Raw genomic sequence first — 25,472 nt, forward strand, 5'->3', positions numbered from 1 at the left:
ATAGTTTACTTGCCTATATCTCAAGGTTTCTATGGAGAAATTTTTCAGATAATTTGCATGTCCTGGCATACATATATTTTAGTCATATATTTTACTGAAGTATTTGCTGAGGATCTACTATGTGTGAAGTCTGGGTAGGAAGAATAAGTAAAAGAACAAGGGAGACATCATTCCTGCTAGTATGGAGATCAGATGGTGATGTGAAGTGGGAGAAAAGGATGCAGAGAATGTATAGATAAATAAGATAAAATAATTATACAGATGCCTTGGGAAAACTATACAGATATTGGTGAGATCCATAATACTAGACAAGGAAGTGAAAGGATATATGTTTGAAATTAGATGTTTATCTGACGAATGTAACTGTAAGCCCTCTATACATTACCTTGATAATAAAAAATAAAATAAAATAAATGAGGTATTTGGAGAAGGCCTCATTAGGTGATGCGCTTTGCACACAGAAACCTGAATGAGCAGAACATAGCATATTGATACCTGTAAATAGAAGATGTCAGGGACAAGGGACAGCCAGCTTCTGGGCTGGAGGAAAAGTAGAAAGCCAACATGCTGGAGCTCAGTGAATGAAAGTATGTGTGGGACTCATTGAGCAGGAGAGGAAAACTTTGTGAAGTAATGCACCTTCCATCTGGCGAATGTTATGTAATCCTTCTATTAATTACAATAAAAAATATATGGAAAAAAAGAAAGTACTTGATCATGAGAAATCACTGGAAATTTTAAGCAGAAAAGCTTATAAATTGACTCATATTTTAGAAATATCACTCTGGTTGTCACAGGAAGAAACTAGCAAGGCAAGACTAATAGCAAGAAACCAGGCATGGCAGAACATACCTGTAATTTTAGCAAATTCAGATGTTGAGGCAGGAGGATTATGAGTTTGAGGTTATCCTGGGCTAATTAGTAACAACCTATGGAAAGAAAGAGATGAAAGAAAAAAGAAAGAGGACCGGGTTTAGCCTAGTGTACAGTGTTTGCTTAGCACGCACAACAACCCGGGTTTGATTCCTCAGTACCACATACATAGGGAAAAAAAAGCCGGAAGTGGTGCTGTGGCTCAAGTGGTAGAGCACCTTGAGAAAGCCCAAGGGCAGTGTTCAGGCCCTGAGTTCAAGCCCCAGGACTCGAGAGGGTGCGGGGGTGAGGGGAGGAAGGAAGGAAAGAAGAGAGAGAGAGAGAGAGGGAAAGAGTGGTAGAGTGCTTGCCTAGCATTAATGAAGACCTGGGTTCGATTCCTCAGTACCACATATATAGAAAAAAGCCGGAAGTGGTACTGTGGCTCAAGTGGTAGAGCATTAGCCTTGAAGAAAACCCAAGGACAGTGCCCAGGCCCTGAGTTCAAGCCCCAGGACTGGCACAAAAAAAAAAGACAAGGGAATAGAGAGGGAGAAGAAGAGAGAAAGTGGGGTAGAGGGAAGGAAGGAGAGAAGATGGGAGAAAAGGTTTTTTAATGGAAAAAGAAAAAGAATAGAAGCAAGGAAACCAGTTTTGCTGTGCAATTGTCTAACCAGAGTTAATGGTATCATTAGATTATAGCATAAAAATTCTTCTTAGATCCACTGTACAATTAATATTTTACTAATAAGAATATTTTAAAGGGTTGAGGGTTATATGAAGTATTGATTCAGTGTTATATCTGCTGCTCTCACTCATCATAGTCCTGTACTTATTATGCAAACAAACAATGCAGTATGGAATTACTTGTCTTCACATCAGGTCATACACTCATAATTTCAAATGTGGAAGCTAGAGAAAATAAGGGCGAAAATACCTAAGTAGTCATAATGAATATTAAAAGCCTGTGCTCTCACATGAGCTCCTCATGACTGATTCACGTTTCCACTCTTAAATATAGCTCCAATTAGCTTAATTGCCTATTCCTAGGAGGCTAATAAAACAAGAAGGAAGGGAAGGACAGCTTCTAACATGAGGTTGGGTGACTATGCAAAAGAAATAAGGAATGAAAAGATAATGGGAAAGGGAGAAAAAAAAACCTTAAAAGCAGCCTTTCTGAAATAAGGTTCTTCATTCATATGGTGAATGGTATCAGAGATTACCCTGCCTCTAAATGGTTAAACCAAAATTAAGTCCATTCGACTTATAGAAGATTAAGCTTTAGGTATATGAAATGATCTCATGTGGACCCTTATTTCCCCAAGGTGCTCAATAAATGAATCTTTTTGTTGAATTTTATGGTCATGTGCATGTAGTGCTATATTTTTCCCCAGCTGATAAAAGCCTATTAAAACATATTGTGCAATGGACTTCCGCTTCCGGGAAAGATAGCATAGATGAAATAGTTGTAGAGTTCCCTGTCCTTCCTGCTAAGTACAACTAAACACTCTGAACATGGTATGTACAATGTACCTAAGACTGCAGGAGAGGAAAGCAGGTTGGCTACAGACGGTAGAAATGAGGAGAAGGAGGAGGAGGAGGAGGAGGAGGAGGAGGAGGAGGAGGAGGAGGAGGAGGAGGAGGAGGAGGAGGTAATAAAGCTCCTCCAGGGAGGTACAGGAACTCCCACTCCTATCCAGCAGCAAGAGGGAAACTTTCAGGAGAAACTTAGGAAAGTAGGATGCAGAACATCTATCCCTATACATTGTTAACAAGGAAAGTCTTCCCTGTTCCCATAGCTGCATGGTACTAGAGGAGGAATAGCTGGAACAGAAGACTTAAATAGGATCTAGAATCTTTTAACAGAATCGGAAAAATAACCAAGATTCAAATGAAACATCACTCACCATTCCAAAACCCACTTTCACCATCCTTATTCAAGATAGTACCAGAATATCTGCCCAGGGGAATGATCAAAGTACAAGGAAATAAGAAGTATGGCTAAATGGGTTGATAGTTTATATCTTGCAGTTGAGGTTGGTTTGTTTGTTGTTGTTGTTGTTGTGATTTTCAAAAGAAAAACATGGTTTGTGGGCAAAGCCTAGGGAGACCATTCATTGTTGGTTATCGTATGTCTCAAAAGAATGCCCCAAGTACAGAGCCACCATCTCCTAACGTCTCACATTCTGTCATCCTCAGGAAAGCCACTGGTGAAAGCATCACGGATGACAATGGTCAACACAGAGAAGCCCACTGTCACCGTGGACATAGGAAGCACGGTCAAAACAGTGCAGGGAGTGAACGTGACGATTAACTGCCAAGTTGCAGGTAAGAAATTCATTCCTGTGTGCATTTAGTCCAATAGTGACAGAAGCCTATATTCGGCTGGAGAATTTAAAGACAAATTAGAAAGAAATTCTGCTCTCAGCAATGCACTGTTAGTAAATGAGCTAAAGCATGAGCTTCAGTCACTTTGAAAAGGGAAATTTATAGGAACAAGGATGAATTCTGGTTAGAGCAAATGAGATATTTTTAAAAGGTGATGGAGGTTTAAATCAGTATTATTTCTGTATATGTGTGTACCAGTCCTGGGGCTTTTATTCAGGGACTGGACACTCCCTGATTGTTTTTTGCTCAAAGCCAGCACTCTATCATTTGAGCCACAGTTCTACTTCTGGATTTTTGGTGGATAATTGGAAACAACAGTTTCTCAGAGTTTCCTTCCTGGGCTGGCTTCAGATAGGGATCCTCAAATCTTAGCCTCCTAAGTAGGTAGGATTGCAGGCAGAAGCCTCTGGTGCCTGACTAAATTAGCATTCTTTTATTATTATTTTTATCATAAAGGTGATGTACAGAAGGGTTACAGTTATATTAATCAGGTATTTAGTACATTTCTTTTTGTTTTTGGTTTCGGTTTTTTGGTTCTTTGGGGGGCGGGGGGGTTCGGGAGGACTACAGCCCAAGTCAGTAGCCCAAGAAGGCTGTGAGCGCATGACTGCCGCCTAAGACTGTAGCCCAGTTTATTTCAAGTTCCGACCTTAAATACTCTTCTTAAAACTAGGGAACTGCCAGAGGCTACATTCATACAAAATAGTAATCAAGTCACAAATAGGCTAAATGAGAAGCGATTAATGTTGCCCAAAGTCATCTTGATAAGATGTGATTGACATTGCTTAAAGTCATCATGATAAGAACTGATTGACATTGCTTAAAGTCATCATGATAAGAAGTACTTGTTTGTGTAAACAATTGTGTGGGTCCAAGGTTACTGACCCCCTAGTCGGTCCCCAACATCTCCCCCGTCTTTATTTTAAAAGATACAAACCCGCCTGTCTTAGGTTGGGTGGATTGCTAACTCTGCCTTACCAGTCATGGGGAACTTCTTCAGATCAAGCTGAAGGCCCTGTCTTAGGTTGGTCAGAGCGCATCCCCTCTTACCCATCTTTGACTGCGATTCCTGTCCGGTCCGGGGGGGGGGGGGGGGGGGGGGGGAGGGGAGACCTCATCCATCTGGGGCTTAGATCTGTGGAGTTGTCCTGCAGGGTTTAACAATGAATTTTGCAAGATCTTTACTGCACAAGGCAGGCAAATAATAATTATTATAAGCAACATTCCTGGACCAACAAAGGTCATCAGCAAGCCTTTTAGGTTACTCAAGGAGGGAACATAGTGCTGAGACTGTTCAAACAACTCTTTGGCTTCGTATCAAGAGATGGCGCCTGCTGGTATTAATCCAATAAACCTCCTAGGGCGCATTAGGTCTTTCAATTGTTGTAAAACCAAGATACCAGAATCTTCATACCAGGGTCCAGACATATTCACAGGTAACATAATAAAAGGTGGTTGTTTAACAATAATAACAGAGGTAGCTAATCCACTAAAAGTACATTTCTTTTTGAACAGTGTCACCCCTCCCTCATCTTCTCCCAATCACCCTCCCCCATAAGTTGTATAGTTCATTTCCAACAATGTCTAGTGAGTATCAGTGCTGAATTCATTCATCCTTTGTCTTACTGTCTTTGCTTCCCCTTTCCTTTTCCAAATCAGATAAATTTGCATATAGGACAAAAGGTACAGAAATCAAGAACAGTGGAAAAGGGGGCAGTGGACAGAAAGAATATAAAAAGACCCACAAAAAGTAAAATAAAAAAACCTCTGTTTCTACTTCTTGGAGTTCATTTTGATAAGAATCATTTATATGATCATATGCACATAGCTATGAAGCCCTTGTGATCCTCTCCTAAGAATATCATCCTTATGTCTGTGTGAATTATTTAGAGTCCTGTTTAATTTATCATATCCAAGTGTAATTTTTTTTCTTTTACTCTCCATTGGGTTTACTTATAGATTTATAGGCTCATTCTAAGTATTGCAAATGAGGGAAACCAGGCAACCTGTCTTTTTGTTGGAAAAGCTCTAGTTGTATACATTTATGGAATATAATGGGATGTGTAGCATGTGGAATGATTAAAAGCCAATTAACATAACCATTGCTGCATTCACCTATCATTTGAGGCAATTTTGTTTTGTTTTGTAGTGTTATTTTTTCCATACTAATAGAATCTGGACATGTTAGGATAGGGCGATGGTGTTCCAAGTAGACAAAAAAGGGAATAGAAAAGTTCATGGAACCTGGGAAGCTTCAAGGTTGAAAAGGGAACCATGTGAGCTTTAGTCTGGGCAGAGCTCAGAAGGAAGGAAATGGTAAAGAAGGCTTAAATCTTAGGAAGGTCACCTGTATAACCATCAGGAACTTTTAAGGTTGGCCAAGGACTTTAGACAGAGAGAGAATGATGTTAAAGAATCATGCTTAGGCACCCATGGTGCATAGGAAATAGATACTGATCAAAGGAGCTAGTCAGGAAGCCATCATAATGGTCCAGAGGAGAGAGCCTGGACCTAAACTCCAGACAGTGAGTGGAAAAATATAGTAAGTGAATGAGTATGAGAAAGATGGTAGAGGTAAACCCAGGAATAAACCTGCATCTTACTCAAATCATTCAAGTAATGCTTTGAGCGAGCAGATAAGAATAGAATCTACTGATAGGAATCATTAAAGAAAATAGCCAGGGGGCCAGGAGTTTGGCCTAGTGGTAGAGTGCTTGCCTAGCATGAACAAAGATCCAGGTTGGATTCCTCGGTATCACATACATACAAAAAGCCGGAAGTGGTGCTGAGGCTCAAGTGGTAGAATGTTAGCCTTGAGAAAGTCCAACGACAGTGCTCAGGCCCTGAGCCCAAGCCCAGGACTGGGAAAAAGAAGAAGAAGAAGAAGAAGAAGAAGAAGAAGAAGAAGAAGAAGAAGAAGAAGAAGAAGAAGAAGAAGAAGAAGAAGAAGAAGAAGAAGAAGAAGGCCAGAGGATGGGGGAAGGGAACCGGGGACAAAAACTTAAGACGGGGTATCAATGTGTGAGAAGTAATGCACTCACTATCTGGCAAATGTAACTGTAACCCCTCTATATATTACCTTGATAATAAAAAATAAAATGAAAAAAAAAGATGGCCACTGCTCTTAATAACTGTGTTTTTTGGGAGGTTGCAGGTGGCTAGCAGGGAGCGAGAAATCAAAGTGAAAAGTAAGGGACTCTAGGGATGGAAATTGCAATTATCACACTAGGGAATGAATAAATGAGAGGCTCTTGTGCCAGGGGCAGGGCAGCTGCCATCTCCTGATTGCCAGAACCACACATTTTCCCTCTCATGGCATGTTCACTCCCAAACACAGTTTGCTTAGTTACATCATGTCTACAAAGCAGACAAGCAGTGATGTGCCAGCTCTGGAATATTTCATCTTAGATTTTAGCTCCATCACCTGATATCACAATGTCAGAAAACCCATAGGAGAATGATCTTGTTCTAGGACATGTTGTTTCCAAAGAACAAGTCAGGTCTGCTTTTTCTGAAATGTTCTAATAGTTTCAGGATACCTATAACTGGAAATCTACCTCTGCAGCTGCATAATAACTTATTTGAAAAGCTTCCCTTAGCTGTTGTAGCCAGCCTCATCAATGAAGCCTTCTAGAACCAAATTGCTCAGACCCTTCAGTGCTAGGTAGGTAGAAAGACACCTGTGGTAGGGCTCACCACGAACGAGCTTCCCCCATTCTGTACAGATGCTGAGAGAAGTCAATGTGAGCACAAGGCTCAGCCAGGAAATGCTGTCCGGATATAGGACAGACTTCATGTGTCTTTTCTTAAGGGTTGGGATTGCTGGGAGTCAGAGAATCATGGAGGAAGAGGCAATAAAACAAAGAATTCCATCGTGGAAGGAAATGTAGAGAACCAGAGAGAAAAGTGTTACAATGGAGAACCAAAACCTAGGAACAAGTGTGGCCCATTCCCCATACCACCTGAGTCACAATCCTTCAACTCCATCCAGGCACTCACTAGGTCATCTCAGAGCAAGATCTTAGGTTATTATATCCATTTTTTGCCTACCTATGACATTATAGTGTTTATATTGGTTTTTACTGATGCAAACCATTTGTCTTAGTCCTAATTATCTAAAAATAAGTCTTTGTGCCTCTGTCATTATGCCTATTGTTAAACAAGGCATGCATTCAAAGTAGGTGGGAAAGGGCCTGACATGGAGCAAGCACACAATGAATTTTCTGGAGAAAATTCATCACTGAGTTAAATTTCCAGCCCACATATTGACAATATTACTAAATGCTAAATGGAACAAAGAATTGCTCTTGTTTTTCTGCTGTAAGTTCCTCTTGTGGTCCTATCCTATTCTTGGTCATTTCTACTACATCTCTAGCCGGGGGCCTAGTGGCCTACTGACTAGTTGGATAACAGTCTCTAAATTACATCACAATGGCAGGTAATCCGTAAGCTTGAGAATTAACTACCAGATCTAATAATGGACAGAAAAGTGACTCCAGAGGGTCTACTTGAACAAGATTTTGCGTGAAATTGATTTTTACTTATTCAGCGACAGTTTTTTAATTGACAGTCTAGTTCAGGTTAGGTCAGATGTTTGTTAATCCAAAAATACATGCATGAATAAGATGAAATTTCAGGAAGCTCAGAGTGGGTCAATGAAAATGGAACTACAATATACAATGTGGCTTGTAGCTTCTTGTCATAATAAAATATTGGAGTATTTACAGAAATGTTTTAAACTAAGAAAAGTCCAAAAAAGAGAAGAAAGCAACTTACTCAAAGTCCACTTTCCAAACTCAACCACAATGGACATCTAAACATAACCCTTGACAATTACATTTTTTTCACCCAATAATAAACAGTTGCCTGTGCTATGAGCTGAACTTTAATATGTAACTATATATTAGTGTAAGAATATTACATAATTTACCTAGGCTGTTCTTGTCATTGTAAATTGTTAACAGATTTTCATTAAAAAAAAACCTTTCACACACATGTGCTAACTTGTACAATGTACCCTCACAAGTTATAAAATGTATTAAGCAATGAATATAAAGAGGCTTTCTCTTGAACAGGGACTGACTTCCCTTGTATGTTCTCATATTTATTCTCAAAAACCTAAGAAAGAAGATAAAAGAGAAGGGAAGGAAGGAGTGTGTAATGGGCCTGAAGCAGAAATAAAATGTTTAATTGAAAGAAGTGGATGTGGGACCACTGTTTTGGTCTCCAATTGTCTATCTCTTTAGAAGCAAATATTTTACAATTTTGTCCATATAGCTATCTATTAACTTCTTTGGAGTAATAAACAATAAATATTGTTTCCATGTTGGAAAAAAAAAGAAGTGGATGTGGCTGGTAGAACAGAAGACAGAGAGGAAGGAGCCATGAAAGCTGGGAAGTGGGGATAGGCAGGTACAATATCTTAAACACTTTCACAGAATACGGTACTGTACATTTTAGGCTCTTACTCTAAAAGCAAAGCACTTACTTAGGAGGTAATATTAGCAAGATCAAGTGTAAAAATAAAGGTTCAGGGATTATCCACTAATGGAATATTCAGTTATCAAGTAGACACCAAGGTAATGGTTTAAATACCAAGAATACTTATTCGTTGCTTTCCTTAGAGTCCAAAACTTGTTGCTGGACAGTTGGATAGCATCTCCCCTATCGCATCTGTTACCTTAAGACTGAGAGAAGTTAGAAAGTTTCTTGAGGGTCCACTGAGCAGTAGTACATATCACGATTTCTTACTTTCTTGGTCAATGACCGAGGAAACAACTACAAAGGATGCTGGGAAACATGTCCTCACTAGGTACTTGGGGAAAAAAAGAAGAAAACAGATTTTGTGAGTGGCCATGAGTGTGTGCCATGGGCAATATGGACAAATGTGGAAAAGCAGCTTAGACTGTCATGGTTCTTTAGAATAATTGTCGATGCTGACATTTGAATTACCATATCCTTTCTCTTTTCTTGCACCAAGCCACCCTCCTTCTACCTAAAAACTTCAAGGACTTACTTACTGTGTAAATGTACACCTTTGGACGCCCTACCTCAAGCTGCTGACAAGCTGCCATCGTGGAAGTGGCCTTCCAAACACAACAAATGGTCCAGTTAACAAGAATATCCTGTCTGGGATATTAAAGGGGAAGAAAGGAGGGAATATTATAGCATCACGCTTCCAGGCAGCTCAGTGGAGATTAAAGGCACTAATCCTTAGAATCGTATCCCATTACAAACCATTCTGACTAGACCCATTTATTGATCCTTCTAAGCAACAGGGAGAACATTGTGTTGTTGGTAAGATATGCCACAAGGGGAAAAGCAGACACGGTTCTTTTTCTTCCCCCTTTTTAGACACAAATAATACAGGGAATCCAGAATGTGGGGCCTAGCCAAGTTGCTGATCAACAGCATCATAGCTTCAGACTTGGCTCTGTGGTAGAGTGGGTTTGCTCCCATTTTCTAGAGATCTTTGCAGTATTTTTTTCCTTTGTTGCCATTTTTGGGGTTTCTTTTCCTTTTGTCTTTTTTGTTCATTTATCTGTCTTTGGGAAGTTAAGTGGGGCCACAGAAATGGAGGCACAAAGGGTAAATTAATGTAGCCATGGTATATACCAGACACTACTATCTTGGAAATAAACTATACAACTTGTGGAAGGGGATGGGAGGGGAAAACCAGGAGAGACTGAGGGAAGGGGTGACATTGTACTTTTTGTCTGACTTATATACTATGACCCCTCCATATATCCCCTTTAAAATGACAATTATTAAATTCATGAGAGAAAAAAATTGAATGTGCTGCTATGTTACAATAGGTGAAGGGGGAAAAGTTATGTTGACAATTGGACCATAGTTTCCAACAAGAGACCTAACAAATCCAGAACTTAGGGGTTCTAGAAATCTCCCTCTTCCCAGCGATCATGGTGTTATCGTGACAATAGAAATTCTGAAAGTAGAAAGTGCTGAAAGATTTGACAATTCAAGAAATAAAAATATGGTAGTTTAGACTTTCTCTGAAGAGGCAGTGGGGTGAATGTGGCAAACTGTGGGGTATACTTGTAAAGATAGGGTATCTTAGACAACACGATCTCCATTACATCCCCCCACTATGACTGATGCAGGTTAGGATTCGCCAAGGGGCAGGAAATAAATAGGAGAAAACCCTTACTATGTCCTCATTCAGGGATCCAAACTAATGTGATTTTGGCAGATTTGTTCATCTCTTTGAGCCCTATTTTTTTCATTTGTATGACAGCATTGCTAATAGTAACTGAGTTCTGGGGTCATTGTAAAAAGTGATTCCATCTCAAAAATGCTTGGCTTACAGCAAATGCTAGGCATATTTTTGCATAGCTCGGTACACTCCTGATGTCAAGGGATTCTGAACACCAGGATTAGACAAGCGTATCTGATACATTTCCAAGTGACTTCTTCTTGGCCCAGCCAAGAGCTGATGAAGTTTTCTCTCAGGTTACTGTCATACCTTAAGGGAAGGAAAGTGAGCTCGGGTGCTGCTGTTGTTTCCTTCTTTCTCTGTTCTGTTTATAATTTCAGAGGCATTCCTACAAGGACTGCTTGTCATTCCAAACACCTTTTAAGTATCCTTCTCTGCTTCTGGTCCACAGTCCCAGGCAGGAAATCCCCAAAATACAGCACTTGCAGTAAACCATCAGCTAACACACGGTGCAGACTTGTGTCAAGGAAGACGGAGCAAGGTTTGATAATACATACACCAGAGAATGACTCTCACATAACTTATCTTCCCCAGGGAATACTATCACTCCTCTAGTTTCAGGATTTGGGGTTGGTTGGTTTGGATTTTTTTGTGTTGATCCTTGGACTTGAACTCAGAGACTGGATAATGTCCCTAAGGGGTTTTTTTGTACTCTGCCAGCTGAGCCACAGCTCCACTTCTGACTTTTTAGTAGTTTATTGGACATAAGAGTCTTATAGATTTCCTGCCTGGGCTGCCTTTGAACCATAATGATCAGATCCTAGCTTCCTGGAAAGCTAGTATTACAAGCCTGAGCCACCAGCACCCAGCTTAATTCCAGTTTACACACTGTGACTACCTTCTACCTTTTTTTTGCCAGTCTGGGGCTTGAACTCAGGGCCTGAGCACTGTCCTTGGACTTTCTCAAGGCTAGAGCTCTATCACTTGAGCTACAACACCACTTCTGGCTTTTTCTATGTAGCTGGTACCAAGAAATCAAACCTGGGTCTTTGTGTATGCACTCTACCACTAGGCCAAACTCCCTGCCCATCTCCCACCTTTTGTTATCCTGAATATTTCTGTTTCTCCCATGAACCCCCTATTTCTATCATTTGGCTCTTTTGAGACACACCACGTCTTGGGCTTTCCAACAAGCCTAATTGTGTGGGTGCATGAATGGGACAAAAAGAGTTAAGAAACTCACAACTAATTTCTGAGGAAGCCCAGAAATAGCTCCCAGATCTCTTTCCACCCCTGGCTTCTCTACCTCCATCACTCTGGCTGTGATTTTTTTTTCTCTGTACCTATCTCTGCCCCTCATTGCCCTGCAGGGCTCCAGGCCTTCACCGGGAGACACTATAATGAGCAACAGGGCAGCTCGCTGCTACAGTGACACCCAGAGTCACAGTTACTGCCTCTGGGAACACACACTGTGGTACCATCAGCACAGGAAGGTTCACTCCCTGGCTCACCTAAGTAGCAGTCTTTTGTCAGGAGAACTAAAGGTCCATTCAGTCCAGTTCTCTTTTTTTACCTGTCTTGCTGTAGAGCAGGTTTTGAATCCCATTAAGGCTTTCTGCATTTGCTGCCTCACAGCTCTTGTAAAGAAAGGTGCCCCCAGTAAATGCTGAACAGTAGCAATTCAAGACAAAGGGAGCAAATACTTATCAGAATGGTTTCTAGAATCTCATTTTCCAGTATGCTTTTGTCAGAAAAGATGCTTGTAAAATCTAAGTTCAAGATCCAACGTGCACGCTGGCATGGGCAGGCATCACGATGCTCTTGCTCTCCCTAGTGGTGCTACAATGAAAAACCAGCTTCTCTCCCCTGCACCTGCATCTTTTCTCTAGCTGCACCCAGGCAAGATGCCAGCCAGGCTCTGGTGCCCTTAACATCATGCGTCATATCATACTGTTCGAGCTGAATTAGTGTACTTCCCTGCAGGGGTGACAAGGCTGTGTTACACAAATCTCCACCCCCTTTCATTCACCCAGCCTCTAGACAGTCACAGGGACAAATAACAGACATAAGTAACTCCATGACTATTTCATTATCCCCAAACATGGACAGGCCATGAACAGTACCTCTGCCTCTGTCCTAATTGCAAACTCACGGCTCAGAAAAGTGCTAAGCCAAAGGTCTGGCTGTTTGGCTGTTCTTGGCATTGACTCCATTTTCCAGGATTTGACATTCTGAATGTACCCCACGTAGATGCTGCTCCCTGGAGATGTGTGAATCAATGCCCCAGACTTTTAGTCTCCCAGTGCAGATTGCACTGGGAGATCATCTAGGAAGGCTTTCCATAGACCACTGTTGATTGCTTGCCTAACAACCACAAGGACACTTTCCAAGTTGCTCCATCCCACAAGGCTTTCATCCCACATCAGCATGTAATCTTCCCAGCTCTTTCACAGGTAATACATAGATTGTAGAGAAGGCAGAATCCCCTCTGGCCCATATTTTATGTTGTAAATGCCACCATCTAGGTATGTTTGTTTTGTGAAGATACATAGGCTACTGAAGTAGTCAGTTTTCTGTCATTATAACAGAATTCCTGAGAAAACCGACTCATAAGAAGAAAAGGCTAACCAGGCATGGTAGTTCAATCCTGTATTCAAAGTCACTTGGGAAGCAGAGACCAAAAGGACCACTGTTCAAGGGTAGCCCAGGGAGAAAGTTAGTGAGACCCTCATCTTACAACAAGCTGGGTAAAGCAAACACTTCTGTGATCCCAGCTACATGGAATGCATACATAGGAGGATCGCAGTCCAAGGCCAGCTGGGGCCAAAATGTGAGACCCTATCCAGAAAACAAGTGAAGCAAAAGGAACTTGGGGGCGGGGGTATGACTCAAGTGGCCTAGCACATGCCAGGAGAGGGAGAGAGAGAGAGAAGTGGGGGAGAGGGAGGAAGAGAAGCTGGGGAGAGGGAGAGGGAAAGACACATCCGTTCAGAGGTTTGGGCTTATGGCAATCAGCAGATCATGGCAAGAGCATGTGATCAAGAAAACCTACTCATCTCATAGTCAGAAATCAAGAAAATGAAGGTGTCAGTGTCCTGTAATCCCCTTTAAAGGCATATTCCCAGTGACTAAAGACCTCTGGCTATGCCCCACTTCTTAAAGAGTCCACGAACACACCCAATGACCTCCTGGGGACCAAGCCTTTAACACAGGGCCTTTGGAAACATACATGTTTTCTACATAGAATGGCAAGATTGACATTACTTGTGTTTTGTTCACTTATAGAAATAAAATCATCCAATGTATTCTTACATTTGGCTTCCCCCCGCCCAGGGTCATATTTGTCTCGTGTATTTTCATTTTTTTCACCTTCAGAGATGCATGCATTTGGTTTTTATAATGTGTTCTCCAAAGAATTTAAGTTATCTTCTACCCCTGGCAAATACCCTCGACGTGCTGCCTCTGTTTCTTATGCTTTTAACTGGCTTCCTTCTCCCTGGCCCTCTATGGAAGTCTTCTTACATGGCAAAAGATCTAGAGACAACTGAGAGAGGACTGAGCCATTATTTAGTTTCCCCAAGCATGGTAGAAGATACCTAAGGCAGATGCTTCCTGCAGAGCAGCCCCACAGAGCGCTAGCCAAGCAGTCGCAAGTGCCCTGGGTTTGCCTAAATATGTTTAGCTGATGAGTTTTGCTTTGTTTTGTTTTTTCCCCCAGGTGTGCCTGAAGCTGAAGTAACATGGTTCAAGAATAGAAGCAAACTGGGCTCCTCTCACCATCTGTATGAGGGCTCCTTGCTGCTCACAAATGTGTCCATCTTGGATCAGGGCCTGTATTCCTGCAGAGCAGCCAATCTTCATGGCCAGCTGACGGAGAACACACAGCTCTTAATCCTAGGTAAATACCTCAAGCTGTTTCCTCGGATTGAATTAGGATATTACAAAAAGGTAAACTTGGTATCTCTTCTCCTCATCTTCAGGCCTTCCAGCAGAAAATATAGACTTTTTGGGCCAGGTAAACATGAATTTGAACCACTTCTAACTATATGACCTTGGCAAGTTAATTCACAGTAACTAAAAGAAAGCAAACTAAAAGAAAGCAATTCTTTTCCTTCCTCTTTCTCCTCCTCCTCCTCTTCCTCCTCCTCCATTTCCTCTTCCTCCTCCTTCTCCTCCTCTTCCTCCTTTTCCTCTCCTTTTTCTGACCGTTTTATCTGCTTGATTTTGTTATTTTTGTTTTGGTGGGGTTTTTTTCATACCAAGCTTTGAACTCAAGGGTCTCGTGCTTACTAGCGTGTTCTAACAATTTAAGCCATGTGCTTAAGCCTTTGTGCTTTTTCATTTTTTAAAAAATACACTCTCACACTTTCATCCCTTAAGTACAATCCTCTTCCCTTCCCTTCCTGCATAGCTGGGATTACAACAGTGCATCACTGCACCCAGCTGAAGCAGCTATTCTTCACTCTTCCACACTAAGGATTTCTTTGAGGAACAAATTAAACTTGTAGATTACCTTCTTCAGAGAAATCAGTCAAATTGTTCCTACAAATCCAGGAAGGTTATAGTACACATAAAGTCTCCACATGCAGGTCCCAAGCATACCAATTGTTGATTAAAGAATCTACCATACTTTCTGGCATAAAGTAGATATGCAGAAATAATTGCCAGACAACTCTTTACCAGCTGCTGTTCAGGGTGGTTCAGCCAATTTTGCAGGTTGCAAACCTTCTAACCCTTTCTGCTTTCCTTCCCACTGAGTCTACCAGTTGGTCAGATAGAGTTCTTTAATAAGCTTTATTTTGGGAGTGTTCCTGCTTGTTTAAACAAAGCAATTACTAGAGCACTCATGCTAGCTTTTTCACTCAGAGAAAGCTGCCATTCTAGAAGGAGGAGGGAAGGAAAATGTGAGAAATAATAATTACATGTCCCACACACATTCATAAACATACATTACTGACTTCCTCAGAGGAAAGTAATTAAGCTTTACACTTCTATTTTCACACCCAAAGTTGATATGCTACCAAAACCCAGGTTCTCTCACCCCTGCCCACTCAGTTTAGAGGCCCAGCTTGGATGAAACCCCATGGATACATAAACCTCCAACCATCATATGAAGCCACAGAAAACTGGCTCAGAGAAAGAAGGATGTCATTTGTTTTACACTGGGTTTCATGTGGCTGGGCTGTTAGTCTGGAGCCTAGAGCCTGAGGACTGTTGCCCCACACTGAGTTACAGTGCCCACTGATGGCTTCATTCTCCCAAATTACACTTTCTTGTTGCCTCTACTAATAGAGATGAAAACCTAAACATGGTGACTGCTACTGTGGCAGCGTTGCCAGTGAGTGTGTGTGTGTGTGTGTGTGTGTGTGTGTGTGTGTGTGTGTGTGTGTGTGTGTGTGTGTGTGTGTATGTGTTCTGTGAACCAGTTCTAATTTCATTCCAACTCTAATACACTGTGACTGTGAACACAATATTCAAAGAGCATGAAGTCTTCCCCATTTTAATCAAATATGATGGGGGAAAACTTAAGGCTCAACTTTCACACTTTTCTTGATCAGAAATCTTGGTTTCTTAATTGGATGCTAATGGTGCACACCTGTAATTCTAACTGTTCCTGCAACTAAGATCCAGAGGATAAAAGTTTGATGCTAATTCAGAAAAGCCAGACAAGGCTCCATCTCCAAAATAACCAGCAAAAAAATAAGTCTGGAGACATGGCCCAAGTGGTAGACCAACAAAGAGAGCAAGCAAAAGTTCATGTGTTCCAATCGGGGTACTGGCAAAAAAGAAAAGGTTTGATTTCTCAAAGATGATTTATTTTTATAGGTAACTTTATAAACATAGAAGAAAATATGTAAAAATAGTAAAAAAAATGGCATATGTAATAAGAGAGGATTCTTTGCATAAAGCTAAACTTCACGCTAATTCAGCGAGTAGTAGCATGAAGGCTTGAAGTGCAATGAAACACACATTTCTCCACAGAGTCATTGGATAAATATCCGTTAAGTGTTAACTACAAGTCTATGTCAGCTGGACACTGGTAGAGTTTTAGGAGTAACGTCAGAGCCAGTCATTCCCCCTGGAGAACCAAAGTGAGAAATCCTGAAGACGCTATAGGACACGGGGAAGGAGTAACTCCTGGCCCTAGAAGAATAAATAGCTTGCTTTGCAAATGGAACATAGCCTCTTTTTGTTCTCAGTAAATAATCCAAGTCTTCTTGAATTTCAAGAATGAACATTACAGAGGAGAGGGTGAAGAGAGACTAGTAAACTATCACTATCAGTTCCTATAATTACAGTACCCAGAAGAAAAGAGATCTTGGAAAGGAGCCCATTTTATAGAAGAAGAAATAGCCCAATGGGGTTAAGTGACTTGTCCCAGTTAGTGAATGACAGAGCTATAGCTCATACCAAGGATTGCTGAATGCAAGCAGTAATATGTATCTTAAAAGAGAGTTCTTGGAAAACTGTATTTCATGCACAGATGTGTAATCTCAAGTCCACCGTTACTTTCTCTGCATGATGGTCTTTGACAATGAAAGGCAGAAGGTATGTTTCTGAAGTAGTCTAGATTCCACTGATGCTTATTTACCACCCCAGATACATGTTAAACAGCTGGTAGGATCTTTAACATACCTTGTTAAGACAGCCAGCAGTCACAAAAGCAATATATTTTTTCATATATTTTTTATTGTAATTAATAGAAGGATTACATGATATTTGCCAGATAGATGGTGCATTAATTCCCATACATTGATACCCTTTCACATGTCTTGGTCCCCATTTCCCTCCCCCACACCCCCACCCCTCATCTTGTTTTCCCCCTTCCCTATCCAATTTCAAATAACCAAATACAAATATATCCGATATATCAGGTAACAAAATGAGATACTGCAACAATATGAGATAACCAAGGGACAGCAAAAGAGATGAGAGATAACATAGTACCTTAAGAACAACAATCATTCATTATATGAAAAGCAATATATTTTTTCTGCCAATCGTGGGGTTTAAACTCAGAGCCTGAGCATTTTCCTTGAGCTTTTTCCTTAAGGCCAAGGCTCTGCTACTTGAGCCTCAGCACCACTTCCAGCTTTTCCACTTCCAAGGAATCAAGCCTGGGTCTTCGTGTTTGCCTAGAATGCTAGGCAAGCACTCTACCACTAGGCCAAACTCCCAGCCCTATAATAGCTTATTCTGGCTCCTCATTCCACTCCCAGAAGTCGCTGGAGAATAGAGCAGCAGCTGGCCTGGGAAGTGGGGATGGCAGTGCCTCTGCAGGAACAGGACAAGGAGCAAAGGGCTGCTGCTACCTCCCCACAAGCATGTGCATGGTTCTGCCAGCGGGCTCAGTGTGTGCTTGCCTTTTATTTGTTCCCTGGCTGTAATGAGCACCTATAGCTTTCCATTTCTCGCTCTTGGTTAACTTGATCTCTGGTGGCTTTAGTCCTGACTCTTTGTACAGGATTTTGAATAGTCCAGCCTCTCATAGTCCTATTTGTCTAAGTTCTACTTACGCATAAAAATCCAGATAACGAAGCAAAATAATTTTACAAATGATTTTTCCTATAGGGAAAAGGACACTGAGGCCAAGGGAGAATAGTTAAGAAAGAGTAATATAGATGGGATGGGTATGAGCAAAGTATATTAATGAATGTTACAACTATCACAATGAAATTCTTTTATGTAATTAATTTATGCTAATACAAAGTTAAGGAATGAAAAAGAGAGGAAGGGAGGGAGTGAAGGAGGCAGTGAGAGAGTAAGGGAAAGGAAAGGAAGAAAGAGAGAGATCCACTCACAAAATCTTTTAAGTAAAAAATTCTTGAGGAGTATTACTGTGGGAACAGTAATAAAATGTTTCATGATGAAGGATGGTATAAGAGTTAAATGAAAAATGGGATATAAAACGATTAATCTCACAGCTTGGTGTAGCATAAATGCTGAAGTTACCTTTTAAAATGAATCTTTAAAATAATATGGTTTAATTTATCTACAAAGTTATAGGGATCCAGTGTTGCTGTGGTTTAAAGCGGTATAAAATAAGTAACTCCTGAAATTCACATGCCTAGGTCTTAGAACTTACCTTGTCCCTTCAATCATAAATTAATTCTGACTTGACTGAAATTCAGATTCCCCTTGCTAGGTTTATCTTCTCTATAGGAAAAATAATGTTAAGATCAATAATAATAATGATAATAATAATAATAATTCCTGTCTCACATGTACGTGTACTTGCCTACCACTTCTCTCCCTGCACCCCTGTGTGAGTTAACCTCCTGATTCGCCATCTGTCTTCTTCAGAGCCCCCCCAGGTCCCTACACAGTTGGAAGACATCAGAGCCTTGCTCTCAGCCACTGGACCGAACCTTCCTTCAGTGCTGACATCTCCTCCGGGAACACAGCTGGTCCTGGATCCTGGGAATTCTGCACTCCTTGGTGAGTCCAGCCCTCTGAAACATCGGGCAAAAGTCCAGAGCTGGACAGGATTTATGGATGGGTGACTGCTTGCAGGTGGGAGGGAGGCAGCGGTGGGGGGTGGCCAACAGGAAATCACTAAATTGCCTACAGAATCCAGACTCACCAGTGGAAACTTGGCTGACTTTCCACATGAGGTGAGTGCAGCTCTTAGTCTGGACTCTACAGTGTGTCTAGATTCCAAGATGGCCCCTTTCTGAGTCCTCTTAGGCTGATGCCACAGCCCAGATCCTTTCCATCAGGCTGACTTACTGAACTTTGAAGAACCACTCCTGAGTACCCATCCCCTCTTGCTTGCTATTCCCCAGAGCCCCCCACCCCCACCCCTACACCTTCCTTCCCCTGAGAGAGAGTTGTAATCCATTCTCATGGATAAATCTACAAGGTCAGCACTCCCTAAAGCCAGTCAGTGATTCCATCTGGACCAGCTTTCTCTAAACTGGTATAAAGTCAGCCTAAACAGATTCCTAAGGACAAAATCTATCCAACATTAGGCACTGGAAACTCACTGGTGTCCTCTGACAGCAAGAAATGGTGTGTTCAAACCCTGGATCCCTCGCCCCACAATCATGTACATACCCGGGGTTTTCTCACCAGCCCCTTTTCTTTCAGAGGCCTGCATTGTTAGGGGAAAAGTCTGTGTGTGTGTATGTGTGTGTGTGTGTGTGTGTGGACAAGAATTATATGGGAGATCTCTGTACCTTCCTCTGTGTCTCCATTATGCTGTGAATCCAAGACCTAGTTAAGAAAAATCATAATAATTAAAGCTTTTAAAATCTTCACACCAACTATGTTAATCCAAATGTTAATCATCGCTACTAGCTACAATTATTCTCTTGGGCCTGCGTGAAAAGCTTTTCTATTCTTCTGTCTGCCATCTAGCAAGGAACAAAGGCCAGTGTCAGTTGGTGAGGAATTGTCAACATAGCCAAGGGCCTTGTGAATTCGGAATGTGAGAGCACAAAGATTACCTACCATCAGTTATCATTATGATCTGAATTTAGCTTATCATCATAAAGAGAAAGTTCCTGATTCCTTTATTTCTGATCTGGGTAAAAGTCACAGATACATTTAATAAATATTTCTATTCTGTTTCCCATAACTTACAAAAGCTTGGTATTCAATTTTTCTATATCACACTGATCAGAATTCACAGAAGCTTCTAGCTGCATCATTTCTTTGGCATCCAAATGATAAACCTATTCCAAATTAAGTGTGTGCATTGTGAATTTCTTTACATGAGACTCATCACTCTGAGAACTTACCATAACTGTTCATCATAACTTAGTAACTAGCAAGGTGAAGAGCTATTATTTATTGTCCAGTTAAATGAATTGTTGAGACCACTCAGGTACCATTCCTCATGCTGGAAAAGTCGATCTGTCCATATTTTGTTTCCATGATAGCTTTCCTTTCTTTCGCTCTTATTCTGGAATCATATTTTGTCTCATTTTAGCCCTGGGCAATAAGAATTTATTGTGCTTTATGCTGCTGCATTCCATTACTAGTTTATGGTGTTTGGCTACCTTGAATTGGCATTTAAATCTAACAGCTAAAATCACCTTAATATCCAGTCTACAACCAGACCACTCCATGTAAATGAAACAGGGAGTCGGGATTCATAAAGTCCCCAAATGTAACTTCCCGGGCAAAATGAACTCTAGTGGAGAAATCAGTGCTGTGCCTGCATTATAGAAGTAGGGGAACTCTGCCTGGAATTATGGAGATGAATTAGGAAATTATATCAACTATTGGGACTTGCAGAATAGATTATTTGAACCAGATGGCTCAAGCCTAGGATCCCAGCTACTTAGGGAGTACAGATAGAAAGACTGATCCAAGTCCAGCCTGGGCAAAAAGTAAGGTCACAAGACTGTATATTTAGGAAGTGGTGCTGTGGCTCAAGTGGTAGAGTGCTAGCCTTAAGCTGAATTGCTCAGGGGCGGAGCCCAAGCCTAGAGTTCAAGCCCTATGACCAAAAAAAAAAAACAAAAAAAAAAAACAAAAAAACTATCTTTACCAATACAAATAGGAGGATCACAATCCAGACAAGTTTGGACATAAAGAAAGACCCTCTCTCCCAAAATAACCATCACAAAAAGTGATGGGGCATAGGAGAGTGGCTCAAGTGGTAAAATGCCACCTGCCTCACAAGTGTGAGGTTCTTAGTAAAAAGAACCTCAGGGCTGGGAGTTTGGCCTAGTGGTAGAGTGCTTGCCTAGCATGCACAAAGACCTGGGTTCGATTTCTTGGTACCACATACATAGAAAAAAGTCAGAAATGATGCGGAGGCTCAAGTGGTAGAGCTCTAGCCTTGAGAAAAGAACCCAAGGGCAGTGCTCAAGCCCTGAGTCCATGCCCAGGACCGGCAAAACAAAAAACAAGCAAAAAAGAACCTCAGTACCACAAAATAAAATGGATTATTTGGTATAAGTAAGCACATCTATGGTACCTTAGAACTGAGTACTGAAGGATGGATGGGAGTCTAACCAGCAGAAGAGGGGTCTGAGTATTCAAATAGTAAGAGTGACATCATGAGTTCTGGGACAACAATATACAAGATGGATGGGCACCAGTGTCTCACTCCTGTAGCCCTAGCTACTCAGGAAGCTGAAATCTGAGGTTCATCAAAGCCAACCCAGGCAGTTAAGTCCATGAGACTCTTATGTCCAAGTAATAATCTATCAGGAAACTAGAAGTGAAGCTATGGCTCAAAGTGACAGAGTGCTGGCCAAGAGTAAAAAGAGCTCAAGGCCCTGAGTTCAAGCCCTAAAACCCTCCCTGCAAAATTGAAGGCAACCCTTGACTTAGTATTAAGTGATGAGATTCCAGTATGTGCATTCTTCTCACTTGTGAGATCAGCTGTCTGTAACGAGCCCATGGTCCCGGGGTATATCATGCTTCTATAGCCCAGGCACAGTAACACAGGGACAGTGATTCTCTCATTTCACAAAAGGAAGGGAGGAAGTAAAATTTGGAGGCCTTGAAAGTAATATCTCAGAAGATAACACTTCTTTGTTGAAGCAAGAATCTATTCCAGAAGTGTGTATTTTAGTTATCAGACACACTGTCATGGATTTCACTTCAAGACATGGCTGCAGCCTTGAAGAAGGGATGAGGACTGAGCAGCACGTACACAAGCCTTTCTGTGCTTCACTATTAGTTTAAATGGAAATTCAGGGCTTGAGTCCCTTGTTATTTCATACTGTCTTGGCTGTACGACTGAGGTACAGAAAATAGTCATTGGGGACTCTGCCCATCACGTGGCTCCAACATAATAAATATCCAACAGGTCCTAGGGAACACCAAGGGCTGATTCTTTAGTGCTCTCATTTACAGCTGTCCTCTTTGCCAGCTGCTCTGGAGAGCAGAGCCACTGCCCTCAGCCACCTTCACCTTCAGTGGCACCCTAGCATCCCACAAGGCTCCATCGTAAGAGCAGAAGCATCGCACACCTTCCTGACCCTCCTATACTACTTTTTCAGGTTTTAGGTCTTTTGGGCCACCAAGACCTAAAACTAATAGTTCTCATGTTATTCATACATTGGGAATCAGCACTGATTTTTTTAAATAACTTTTGTCCAAGTGTATTGTACAGAAAATAGATCTTCAGTGTACAAAATTTTAAATTGAAGCCAAAGAAGATTATGAAAAATATCTGGAGTTAGACCTAATCCTGAGATCACCAGTGTAAAATAGCTTGTTCCTAGATATTAATGTGTATGGTTTTTATTTAAAACAAAATACTTAAGATATTTCTTGTTTCTGCACTTAACTATATTTGACAAGTATCTTTCCATGTTCCTGTTTTTCTATCATTTGTTTTGCCCGTCTCAAGACCTGGGCACCATCCTTGAGCTTTCTCAAGGCTAGCACTCTTATCACTTGAGCCACAGCACTACATCCAGCTTTTTCTCTGTATATAGTACCAAGGAATTGAACCCAGGTCTTCATGCATGCTAAGCATGCATTCTATTTCTAGGCCACACTCCTGGCCACTTCTTCTGTAATATTTATTGATTGATTGATTGATTGATTGTCTATGCAGAACTAAGGACTAAATTGAGGACCTTGTGCTTGCTAGGTAAATGCTCTAGCACTTGAACCATATCACTAGGCCCTTTTTGCTTTGGTTATTTTCAAGGTAAGGTCTTATTTATGCCCCAGTCTAGGCTACAGTCTTCCTACTTGTATTGTCCTATGTTACTGGGTATGATAGGTACATACCACTGTGCCCAGCCACTGTGCTTCCTCCATAGCGAGGGTAACAGGCATGTAGCACTGCACCCAGCAAGTGGTTGAGATGGAACCTCATTTTCTTATTTTTTTTCTGTTACATGGATCAGTCTCTTAGCATTATGCTTAAAAACCTTTAGCCTAAAGTCTCAAAATTTATATTCCATTTTTTGTTTACTGTGTGTGTGTGTGTGTGTGTGTGTGTGTGTGTGTGTGTGTGTGTGTTGTGTGTGCCAGTACTGAAACTTTAACTCAGAGCCTGAGCTCTTCCACTCCAGACTGGTATGCTACCACCTCCATTTCTAGCTTTTTGTGGCTCATTGGAGATAAGAGTATCATAGACCTCCTTGCCTGATCTGGCTTTGAACCACAATCCTTAGATCAGCTTCTTGTGTGGCTAGGATAACAGACATGAGCAACTAGCATTCAGCTTTTCCCATGGTTTGCTCAGAAGTTTTAGAATTAAGTCTGCAATTTTCTTATAAGTAGGTCTGTGATTTGAGTGAGATTTTGCATGTGATGAGAGCTACATTGTAAAGTTCATTGTATACATTTAGTTTTGTTTTATTTGGTTTTTTTTCCAGTCGTGGGGTTTGAACTCAGGGCCTGAGCACTGTCCCTGAGCTCTTCAGCTCAAGGCTATCGCTCTACTACTTGAGCCACATGGCCACTTTCCATTGTATACCTTTAGATACCCAACTTGCTTCCTATCAGAATTGAAAGATTGTCCCTTTTCCACTTAATTGCCCAAATTAGATGTCAACAATAGGTTTGTGACTTTGCACAACTACCTATTCCACCTAATATTCTAGGAATCATAAGTTTTTCCAGTTTGGCTGATAAGAGCAGGTAGTTTTCCTACCATTCATTTACGAACACCAGGTACTAGTGTGTCCATTCCTCTCTAGTAATTCTTTCTCCTGCCTCAGGTAGTTTTTAATATGCATGCACTGAGTAATAGTCTGGTGAATATACAACGGAATCTTCTGCAGAGTTCCAAAACCCATTTGTCTTGTACTTGAAATTGTGTTGTATTAGAGTTAAACCTCTCAGTTGCTGCTGTGCTCTCCAGTGCTGCATTCACCCCACAGAGATAGGATTTAGTGTTTGCAAGAGAGACTCTTTAGCCTAAATACTTTCTTTTTTAAATTTTTTATTTTTTATTATCTGGGTAATGTATAGAAGGGTTACAGTTACATTCACCAGACAATAGGTGCATTACTTCTCACACATTGATAACCCTTCTTATAGTTTTTATCCCCATTTCCTTCCTCCCACCCCCTCCTAATCATCTTGTTTCCCCCCTTTCCCTTCTCCTATTTCAAATAAACAAATACAGTATACCTGGTAACAAAGTCAGATACAGTAACAATATGAGATTAACCAAAGGGCAACCAAAGAGAAGAGAAATAACATAGTACATTAAGAACAACAATCACATAAGATAAAGTTCTTGTTTCCATATCATAGAGACCCTTTCATTTAGCCTCATCCTATATGACCTAATGTATCTAGGTTTTGAGTTATTGTAATCCTCTGCTAGGAGAGTCCTAGGTTTGTACTAATTATTAGAAATGAGGGAAACCATTGAGCCTATGTTCCTTCGGGTCTGGCTTACTTCACTTCATATGATTTTTGCCAAATCTTTCCATTTCCTTACAAATGGGGTGATATCATCCTTTCTGATGTTAGCCTAAGATACTTTCTATCTGGTTCTGCCTAGAAAATCTTAAGCAACCCCAGATCTAGTTCCTCCACCTTACTATTAGAAAGTATTTTCATAGTGGTAACCACACATTTTATTTCTAAGAATCACACTCATCCATTATATTGCTGAGTTAGGCATTCTGCACAAAGACAAAGACTCTTGAAAGACCAAAAAGGCAGAGAGTAGAGATTAGCTTCAGGAAGTCAGGAGAAAAAGAGAAAACCTGTGCTCTAAAGAGGAGTTTATGTTTGGAGTGTGTGTGTGTTGTGTGTGTGTGTGTGTGTGTGTGTGTGTGTGTGTGTGTGTGTGTGTGTGTGTGTGTGTTTTCAGAACTGGATGGCTTCAGGTGGCTCTGACATTTTAAAAAAGTATAACTATTTGGAAAACTATTTGGAAAAGCAGTTCTGCATCTTTTCCTGGCATATCTTACTTACATTCAGTGCCTAAGTAAAAGTGTTATATAGAATATATACACAAAATTTGGCTAGCCCATTCTCTGAATGACTCTGCTTACAGTTTGTAAGGGAATACTCTTCACAATGTTCACCGTTTCAAGATGGCCCAGCGTAGAGAATTCAAATAAGAGCAAAAATGGTTGGTGGTAATGTAAACTAGTACAACCACTCAGGAAGTCAG

At 41.0% G+C, this 25,472-nt stretch overlaps 1 protein-coding gene across 1 annotated transcript in view; it reads left to right on the forward strand.

The window, feature by feature from the left end:
• The window catches only part of Adamtsl1 (ADAMTS like 1), a 628,790-nt gene that overhangs the window by 569,049 nt on the left and 34,269 nt on the right, over positions 1-25,472 (forward strand). The window contains exons 22-24 of the mRNA XM_090329363.1: positions 3,052-3,180; positions 14,133-14,312; positions 18,719-18,853. Coding sequence (XP_090185489.1) covers positions 3,052-3,180; positions 14,133-14,312; positions 18,719-18,853 — 444 coding nt within the window. The remainder of the gene's footprint in view (positions 1-3,051; positions 3,181-14,132; positions 14,313-18,718; positions 18,854-25,472) is intronic.

The sequence above is a fragment of the Megascapheus bottae genome, chromosome 3 (assembly GCF_031878675.1).
Source record: "Megascapheus bottae isolate mThoBot1 chromosome 3, mThoBot2.hap1, whole genome shotgun sequence".
NCBI lineage: Eukaryota > Metazoa > Chordata > Mammalia > Rodentia > Geomyidae > Megascapheus > Megascapheus bottae.